This window comes from Hetaerina americana, unplaced genomic scaffold, assembly GCF_022747635.1.
Source record: "Hetaerina americana unplaced genomic scaffold, ioHetAmer1.1.p SCAF_40, whole genome shotgun sequence".
Taxonomy (NCBI): domain Eukaryota; kingdom Metazoa; phylum Arthropoda; class Insecta; order Odonata; family Calopterygidae; genus Hetaerina; species Hetaerina americana.
This window is the reverse complement of record NW_027286986.1, coordinates 189,022-199,859: the sequence shown is the minus strand read 5'-3', so window position 1 is coordinate 199,859 and position 10,838 is coordinate 189,022. Positions and strand designations below refer to the sequence as shown.

General features: G+C 38.0%; 1 protein-coding gene across 19 annotated transcripts in view; it reads right to left on the bottom strand.

The window, feature by feature from the left end:
- Window positions 1-4,483: 4,483 nt before the first annotated feature.
- LOC139692755 (RIMS-binding protein 2-like) overlaps window positions 4,484-10,838 on the bottom strand; it is a 133,775-nt gene continuing 127,420 nt past the window's right edge. For 17 of the 19 annotated variants that reach the window (XM_071591010.1, XM_071591023.1, XM_071591012.1 and 14 more), the window contains one exon: window positions 4,484-8,920. In XM_071591010.1, the coding sequence (XP_071447111.1) occupies window positions 8,225-8,920 (696 nt within the window). In that variant the 3' untranslated portion in view covers window positions 4,484-8,224. The remainder of the gene's footprint in view (window positions 8,921-10,838) is intronic. The other 2 variants (XM_071591011.1, XM_071591028.1) reach the window with 2 other exon arrangements.

The following is a 10,838-nucleotide window of genomic DNA, read 5'->3' as shown; positions in this document are numbered from 1 at the left end:
CTGAAAATATAAAGGTATAACTATTAAAAAACACATATTTATTAAATTTAATACGTTGCCTCTAAATTCTTAATCCTACCTGTTTCCAAGCCGTGTGCCGGGAGAGGCATTTATCGACACCACCCGTCAGGGACTTAAATATAAATAGAACACCGGATTTATTAGTCTGACTCAACCGAAGATTAAAGTCCCAGTCGCACACCCCTCGCATGGTATTCACTGAAGCGACAGCGCAAATATTCATTGACCTTGAAAATCAATGCCATTCGCTTACCTCAACTCACGTTTTATAACCGAATTCGGCCCAGAACAGATTGTGGCCTCAATTCCTTTCATGCATATGCATCATAAGTCGAGTTATTATTAACATCTGAACCGCTAAAGTGTTTGAAACCACAGCCAATCATAGTGCTATAATGTAGGATATGCTACGTCAGTTTTTTCCTCTGAGATGAGACATCGCTGAATAAGCCTTTTTCGGTGGCCGGGAGAACCGTTAACGAAAACTGAATCGTGAAGGACGCTGTCCTATTTGTTCCAATCCACTTCTCCCTAAACATGCTATGCCATGAGGGCGGTTCAAAAGTCAAGTGCAATCGTCGAATTCGTCCATGCAGGTTTAAATGAAAGTTAATTTAATAGTGTAGACTACGCCAGGGTGAGTAATATAAACTACATCAGAAAACTATTTATCCAGATATTATTCTTCGGTTATAAAATATTTGTAAGGAAATAGCGTAATAATAATTTAAAGAAAACGTCAACATGATGATTCTATAGTGAGGAAAGCACATCAGGAAGAAGCGACGCCGTCCCAATATTCAATGGTTGAGGTTAATGAGCAAGAGGTCTTCAAGTGCAGAGTTAAACGTGAAAGTTCACGGAGGACTTACCTATTGCAAAACCAATCGATAGGCTGGCGATGCTTCTGAAGTCTACTCGAGTTTTGCATAAAACTAATGTCGGCTCTATCTTTTTATACAAACTTATGCTAAAATATTTGCGTTGTTTTTGCATACGTATGTACCCATTGATCATTCCTATGCGCGGAAAAAGCTGACAACTTCGATAATATTTACCTGTATGTATATCTTCATGCTATTTACGAGAAATGTTTGTGCACATGAACTAATCTTTTCCATTACTATTTCGCGTTATTATCAAAGGATACAGGAAAATTTTCTATTCGGTAGAATATCAGCAAAGTTGTCAGCGCGGCGGTTGTTTCCTTTATTTCAGAAGGAATGCAAAAAAAACCTTGAATTTAGATTAATGCGGATGTTTCATCCAACATATTTCATCCGACACATAAGATGTTTTCCCTAATATTGCTCTTTTTAGTTTAGTTTAGTTCACAATTTTTTTATTACTTCTGCAATGAAATAAATATTATTCCATAGCACGCACGTCATTCATTAAGTGAGCAGATAGTTTAGTTGTAGAAAAATAAAACCGGGCCACCCTGTTTACACGACATTTTATGCGTACATATTTGTATTTATATTTTTATACGTATAATATATCCCAGGGTTTATATTTTTACTGGTAAAATGGTAAAAAATATTTGTTTTAAAATTAATTAGGCAATTAAAATTAATTTATAAGTTCCCATTAGCAGATTGCAAACATGTTATAAAAATAATATTTTAGTGAGAATATTTCTTAATTTTTTTTATAAAGTATTTTTTCTTTTGATGCCAGCAATCGTTGTGTGTATTCGAGTAAATGTTACGCTATAAAATAATAATATTATAATAAAATAATATTATAATATAATAATATAACGGGCATATCGTCCGTTTTATGGAATGGTGAAAATATAAATACGAAGTGATTTAGCCATAATTAAAAAACATACGACTCGTGAGGATAGATATTATTGTGACCTGGCATTTAAAGAGCAAAAGTTTTCATTTTGGCGCCGGTGCGACGCCATGGAATTGATTTGTGCCCCCGAAGGTGAAATATTAGGGGAGAGGTCGGAGGCTTGATGGAGGAGGCATGATGGTATTTCAAATGCAAGGTTTCCACGGCCAAATCTTTTTCATTATCACCTTTGTGATCGGAATTTAATGTCTGCTTTCTTAAGACGCCTGGGCCGAGATACCCGTCACAGAATCCGAGAAATATTTCAGGCTTGTTGAGATCAAAGCCATGTTAAGTTTATTCCAACTGGTAATTCAAAACTAGACACAAAGGGTCCCTGGAAAACTTCGGACACGCAATATTTTTACGTCACTGGCTTAAAAAAAGGTTTTACAAGATTTGACATTGATGTAGTTTCGTCAGTTCTTCTTCAACTGTCTTTTTTTATCCATTATTGAAATAGAAAGAAAGACTCGTACTTTTCCACAGATTTTATTATACGGCACGACGCGTTTCACCGACTTGCGGCATCATCAGGTAGGTGTGGCATCATCAGGCTTGCGGCATCATGTCTTTTTTTAGTTTTACTCGCATTTTCAGCGTAGCGCGATGAAATAAAGTTTCACGTAGTTTCGCATTAATTATTTATATTTTTGCATATAAAGAAAATACGACAATCAGTTCAGCAAAAGCAATGATTTACCTACAGATACCGAGTTCTTCTTACAGTTATCAAAGATGTCCTGCAAAAATAGGGAAAAGTCAAGTTGTTTTTAATATTTAAGGGAATAACTCTTTTTGTCCTCTCATGTTGTCGGGTTTCCAGAGATGTCAATGGTTCGGCTTGTATTATGTAGTATCAAAATCACCCCGCCCCCTGTGAAGTCGTCATGGCGGCGTGCTTTTGTTCTCGACGACAGCGCTAAAATGAAGACCGCAATTGCGGCGCCCGCTTTGTCGCCGCGACTACGAAGCGGCAACGAGATTGCTAAAGGTAGTTGCTCGGCTTCCGGATCCGAGATAACTGTGTGATTCCTGGGGCGGTGGAAAAAATGTTAATTTCGGGATGGTATTTTGCGTGTTAATGAGGGTTTCGCGGGATAAAATACGAGATTTCTCACTGAAGAATCGGCAAAAAAATTATATCGTCCTTGAGAATTATTTGTTCGACTTTCTGCCACGTTTTAGTGTTTGATAAGAGCGTTTGAGTGCATGGTCATACCTTTAGCATCCTAGGTCTGTAATTAAATCAATGTGTACAAATTGACGCAATTCGCAAGGGCATGTGACTACTGTGTGAATTCAACGATGCTTCTGCTTCACACGCGGGGGGTAGTGAACACTTTAGTTTGAAATCATTGACAGATAACGCACTTGTCTTGAATGGCGCCAAATGGCATCATGTCCATAGGGGTAAAAAAATACCCGGTGAAGCCCATCGATTATTCTTAGGCTTCTAACAATATCCTTTGCCTCTTTCATTACTGGCAAACGCATTCTGCAAAAACGAGCATGAACACGGCGTAACGTGCGCATTTACGTGTTATAAACAATTATCCATTTGGTAATGGATTTAGTTTTTTTGCCATGTGCATGACCTCTACGATTTTGATTAACCTTTCAATGTCAATTGATGCACTTGACTCTAGGAAATAATAAGGGCTTTTGAGATCATCTCAATTGTATATCTCATAATTAGAGGAAAACTTCATCGTTGTAGGAATACAAAAAATAGTAAGAAGTCTAGAGGTTGACATTGAAATAGGTGGGGAGTGGATCCGGTCAGATCTTTGGGTGTCTAAGCTTGGGTCAACCAGCTTGAGAAATGATCGTAATAATTAATGAGCACAGAGCAGAATCATTGTGATAGACCCAGGGATGATAATTAATCAGGGCTAAGCTATGAAAGCCAATTTGAATATTAAAATTGGAGGATATATCCAGGGGCAGGTAGAACTAATCAAATATCTAGTAAGTATTATGGAAGAATATGGGGAAAATAATAGGGATAAGAGCGGAATAATTTAAGGTGGAAGGTATTTAATGGCATTTAGTAAAGAAGCAAAATAGACTAGTGAACTGTGACATGGAATTAGTTTTGTATGCCTTGGGAACTTGGTGGCAGCGGCAAGTTGATGAGAATGGATTGAGATGTGAGCGTGGAGGATAGATATAAATGAAATGGGCAGAGAAAGAAACAAATGAAAAAATACTAGGCGTGGCAAGGGGAAAGAGAGTGTTGTTTGGAGAAATCCGAAGAAAGCAGGAAAGTTGATGGCAGGGCATGGAGTTGAAATGGTATATTCAAATCTATGATAGAATGGAAAACACTAGGTAAGCAAGATAAGTGGGGAGAAAAAGATTAGGCACGTTGGATGGAATCAAGGGAGGTAGAAGCAATACAGAGTAGAAGAACGACTTATTCTACTATATGGTTTTGAGGGTTGCATGGTGTTGTTCAGTATTAGGGAGGGTATAGTAGTGCAACAGTAAATCAGTCGCCAAAGGTAAGGTGTCTTCATGTGTAGACACAAATGATCTCACTATGATAACTAAGAGAAATAACAACCTTACTGACCGTATTGAAAGCACACAGACATGTCACAACAGACCAGGGCCCAGGTTAGCAAAGGGGCTTTATTGAAAATAAAAATCACAACATGAAAAATAACATTAACATATTTATTTTTAACATCAAGACTTGCTGCTTGGCTCTGAAATCCATGGATAATTCTGTACAAAAACATTTACAAATTATCTTTAATTTTCACTTCAACTGAAAATCATACCTTCCCTAATTTGTTTGGGAGATAGACACGGAGCTACAGTATTTATAGGATACAGACTTTACGCTAAGCTACAAGGGCAAACTTGGGATTATTCCTCAAATGTTATAATATCTACTTAACTAAGTGGCCCATTGTCATCCAGATGCCTGGCAAAATTGGATTCTATCATCATGTACAATTCATGTTATTTGGGTCTAGCCTCATTTCTAAGTGGGCCATGGGGTTAATAATGACTTACCTACTTGGTACAAAAGTTTGAAAGTTCTTTCAATTCGAGGCTTTCACTTGATAAATGCTTATTATTTTACATTGCACTTTTAAAAAACAATGCTGGTATGTTCCATCAATACCTTGTTGAAGAAATTTGGAATAGATGGTAAGACCATGAATTCACTACTAAAAAGAATGCTATTGTGTACCTATAGGTGATATACAACAAATATTGCATGTACATGATATATGAGAAATATTTACAGAGAAATGTTACTGCAATACAAAGAAAGGCACATGAAAAAGTTGGATAAACACAGGCAGCAACCGTGTGATGACGGTAGGAAACCAATTCTACTTTTCAAAACATGGAAAAGATTTGTTGGAGTTTTCAAATAGTACATTAAACACATAATATGTATACATCCTTTATATATACATATACAGACACTAATAACTTCAATTTCCCGAGTACCTAGTAAATGTATGACCACCAGCCTTTAGTTATGTATTAATAATAATGTAATTTGGACCATAAGGGATTATTTTCATTACAAAGTAGGTATCATATTAAAAATCTTACCATTCATTTGGCATTTAACATGGACAGCAGTCCTCACATAGCTGTTTATAATGTAAATTCTTTGGATTGGAATAACAATATGACAGAGGCTTTTGAAAGACCTTTTGAAGATAATGGACTTTGATTAGGTATAAATTCCATGTAGCTCTTGGCACCAACATTGAATGCAACGATGGAATAAAAGCATTTTTTATCGCTCATTCGTCATAAGTAATATAGATTTCATACAATGTAGAGACTCATCAAGGATTTGCAATGAAACAATCAGGCACAGTCAAACAAAACCCAATGATAAGCAATTTGTTGAAGAGAAGAGTTTAAAGGGGTATTTTGAACATGGTAATAGAGAAATGTATTGCAAACTTGCAAGATTTCTATAATTTGATCACTCATAAGCCATAGAAAGAGATAGGGTGTATTTAAATGCAATTGGAATTTCTTTTACCCTCATTTAAAGTGCTGATAGAAGTAAGTGTGCTGCTCTCAAGGACATTTTTTTAAGATTTCTTCCAATTATGAAATGTGTTTTTGTCCTCAGAAAACATGCACGTCATAAGCCTCAATTGGTATTTTGTCCTATCCCAAGACTGGAATAGAAATTTGTGCACAGTTCACTATATTCACACATGGAGCTACACAATGAACTTTCAGGAATAGGAGCAGCAGTACTATGATGATTGGAGGATGGACTTGAGCAAAATACTCAAGTGCACTGCCATCTCTTTTGCTTTTATGAAGACACTGAATGCTCAAGTCTTTTACTCAGTCAAGGAATGAAGGAGAAAACTGCCTTTCGAAAACTACTGTACAGCACTTATATTTGATCAAACACACAGCAAATGACCATTTACACAGGGGAGGGGCTTCATGAGAGGGTGTCACGGGAATGTGGGAACTCCTCCTTGCACACAACATACCCACAGACATGCACACACTTTCCTGTCGTCATCAAAAGATAATCTATTTGAACTGAGCTAAAATGATACATTCAGCAATAAACTTTACATTTTGTGCTTATACATCGATTGTACTTGTGTTTTTTTCCAAAGGTTTGCATAGTTTGGATGTTTAATGTATCATTTTAATAACCTGTAGCATCCATACGTTGATGCATAATTCTACTTGTACATGATAAGTAATACAGATTTCATACAATGTAGAGACTCATCAAGGATTTACAATGAAACAATCAGGCACAGTCAAACAAAACCTTTTGAAATTATTCAATCAGCAAGAGAGACATGGCCAGTTGGAAACACCCATTCATTGAGTTTCTTGCATTTTGCATGCCAGTGACACAATTCAATCAAAGTTTAAATGCCTATCTAAAAGCATTCACTTCTCTTTTGTTTTAATGGTAAATATACATTCTGACAGCTCATCAGGGCAAATATACAACTTTACATGCATAGTAAAAATTACCTGGTTATGGTATTTACCTCAATTTAAGTATCATTATTAGATAAGAGAATTCTTTTTTTACCAGAAATTCAATTTGATTTAAATATTAAGTATTACAGTGGGTTATATCCTATTTTTCCCAATATGTGAAGCAAATATATTCATATACATATAATTATATTTATCAGATTGAATTTTTTTATAATGGGATCCTTTCATACCAACAATACATGTAATATATGAGTCAATTGTAAATTTTTGAATGGTCCAACAAACCATGTATTCATAAAATACATATTAAGCCTCTTACAATTAATATAATGTGATTGTATGTAGAGTAATCACAACCTGTCCCCCTGTGTCTATCCAACAACAAAAGGGTTTGTTAACATCATTCAAAAGAATGTAAATACATTAAAGAGAAAAACCTTCTACATAGGGAATGGAGTTAGTTTTCTGGCAGGTCGACTTATCATTGAATTTGGTATTTTGTCTGGAGAACACTACATAAAAATTTACGAGAGGTGGCTGAAATAAATTTGGTCCAATCATGTTAGGGGAAAAGAGTCGCTGCAAGTACACCATCTCACACACATCAATTGGCACAAATACACACAGACACACTTGCAAACATGCCATACATATCCTCACACAGGAGAGGGTCAAGGCATGATTAGAACACTCACATTTTCACCTGAATACCCTTACTGGTGACACAGCTTCGGAAGTTTCACTGTCAACCAGCCCCCCGTTTTGCTGATCACACCTTAGTCTCGGCAATAGCTGAGTCAGGAAAATCTCCCTCACTGAACTTTACAAGATTCACAGAGTCAAAAGGACCCAGCATTATAGAATGTTTCAATACAAGGCTTCACAGAAAGAGTTCAATAGGTCGCGATCACCCACTCCCTCAACCATTTATTTAAGTAGGACCAAAATGAATTTTTCCAGCCACCCTCATACCAATAAAAGATTATTCTCTGAAAGAGGATGCCTCAAGTGTACCACCCGTCATAAAAAAATATGATAACATTATGATCAGTTGAACAATCGTAATGCATTCAGCCAACGGAGGGAAAAAAAAGATTGAGCCAAGATTAGTAGTAGAAGAAATCAAAAGGAAGCACTGAGAATTCACTAGTGATACTCAGGATGGAAGCATGGTGCACCCAGTAAATACACCTTTGCTCACAAATATCAACTGAGTTTGAGATGACTTGCCCCTCATCACGAAGGCTTGCCTTCACAGCCGACGGGAGAGCAGTTGCCAAACGACTAATTACTCTGATGAAGGAATGTGGATTGGCCCCTCTTCTCCTCCCAATTACCAGAAAATATTTTCCCCACCACATCAACTCCGCCCAATCTGTGGGGTCTAATCGCCGAGCCCAAACTTCTTGAAGATGAGTTCCTTTCCCTTGGAGAGTAGGTTATCCATGGCCCCCTCGCCGGGGGCCCCACTGCTCCCCCCACCCACCCCTGTCACCTCTGTCAGTTTCTGCATAAAGTTGGGTGCTGATGGGAATGTTGAGCCGGTCGATGTGGTGGCCTGTGGCGCCCCTGTTGCCGCCGAATCTTTGTTCCCTGGAATGGCAAAATCTGGCACGACTGCCGGGATGCCCTTGATGGGCTTCCTTCCCATCTGGCCCATGTCGCCCGGATGCTGCCCTTGCTGCATGGGGGGCTGTTGCCCCCCCTGCTGGAATGGCCCACCCTGCTGCTGTGGCTGGTTCATGGCACCATAGTTGCCCATCATCTGCTGCTGTGGGTCGCCACCCATCATCATCCCATCGCCCGTCCAGCCCATGTCCTGCTGCTGCTGCCCACCCCACTCCTGACCGGGAGGCTCGGGAGGTGGGCCCCGGTATGTGTGGGCCTGCCCTGGGCCCTGCTGCTGCTGCTGCTGGGATGGGTGTCCACGGCCCATCATCTGCTGTTGCTGTTGCTGCTGCTGTTGCGTTGGCTGTTGCATCGGCTGCTGTTGCTGTGGCGACGGCCCCCATCCCCCCCTCCCACTACCACCTCTCCTGCTGCTGTCGCCCCTGGGGTCGCCTCTCCCCCTCGGATCCTGCTGAAATTAGACAACGGGGCAGGGTGCAGGGCTTTTGCTTGTGCATCACCCATGCCATTGCGCTCCTACTATTATACAGGGAGGTAGGGATTGTGTGCCGCACACAAGAGGGAGTCTCAGGAAGGAGAGAGAAGGCAGCGGCAAGAGGGAAACATGAGAATTTTACATTTCATTGGCAGTAAAAAGAAGAGTTACTATAGGGATCAAGTCTCGTCTCCCTTGATCCCAGTTGCCGTCTTTCTCACCCCCCCCCTTTCTCCTCCATTAACTTTTCAGTTTTATGGAATGATGTGACATTCCTTTTATTGATTCTATCTTTTTTGATTCGGACACATACACTCATACACAAAATGGAAATTTTCTCTATTCACATTCATATGACATACTTTGAGAATATTCTTTTAAATTGAGGCACTGCAGCAGTTTTTAAATAAAGCACAACAAATATTGCATTACTTTTGACAGGAGGGTGGGGGGAGGAGCACAATATATTTTTTGAGCAATCTTGATTTTTTTAAACATTACATTAAATAATTCAGACATCCAATGGAATTTGTCCCATGCACAGAGGTACTCTATGGAACGATATAAATAAAATATTGGTGAGTCAACTGGCAAAAAAGATAGAATTGGGACGTGTGCTACGGACAAACGGAGGTTGTACAAGGATGGAAAAACATCATATTTTCACTATCAACAATGGATCTATATTTTGTGCTATTTGCATAAGTGGTGGTGAGTCACATTTTATGTTTTAAAAAATCCTTCACTTATCTAAGGGTAACTTATAATCAGCTTGGGGTTATTCTTTTCCTAATGGAAATCAATGAAATTATTAATAAAGGATATAACCGTCAAGTATTACTACCAACTTATTGATTGTCCATGCAAAAACAAAAACTTTTACATTAATTTGCAGGATTAGAGAAAAATAAAAATTACATGCAAAAATGGTAATAATTGAAACTTTAGTGTATTAAAATAGTAACTCATACATAACTAAAAAGCATTGTCTATCTTTTGGTAACCATTCAATTAGTATTTATACAAAAGCATATTTTATAAATATTACATGAGTGCTATATTACTTTATTGTAATTATGGTTTGTTGCACTTTAGCATTTACACAGTTTTGAAAAGCTATTGGCCAAAGCAAGTATATTAGTTCTTCATAATGATAAAAGTCACATTAGTTCATAGAGTAAAATGAATGTAGATATAAAAAAACCATGTGGTAATCAGTGGTGCTCTACATTTTGCACTGCCAATCCAAACACCAATTGCAAATTTCAATTCTTTTTTTAGATAAAATTAAAGGCACTAGTTATAAGAGTGAGTTTCAAAATTAGCCGAGACATTCTTCAACACAGTAGCATTTTCAACTTTTTTAAATGTTGCCTAATCTAAATTAATAAAATAGCATTTCAATGAGCAGTATATAACAATGTAGATACTGGATGCTTGTTTCACTACAGCTAACACCTTAATATTGGGCAATTGCACTTAAGAACGAGGAGACATTCCTTCCATGGAGTAAGTAGTGATTAAAATCAGCAACTGCCACACAGATAATAAAAGAACAGGATACCACCTTCTAGCTGCCACAATGGCAGCCCAATGCACATATCCATGAGCAACACAGTAATACCCAACCATGAGGACGAAACACTGGCTAATCAAATCTTGCCCTAACAACGAAAGAACCCAAGCGCAACAACTCACCCTAAAAGCAACATTTGTTCAGATGTCCCACAGCAGAAGATCATGAAGTAACAAACTACCACCAAGAGCATAGCAGTAAGATATACCATTACTATGTAATACTCAAACATATATAAACAGAATTACATAGGTCAGTAAGGAGCATTGAAATGGAAACGGTATAAAAAATATATCACCACTGTTTCATTTTCCTCAT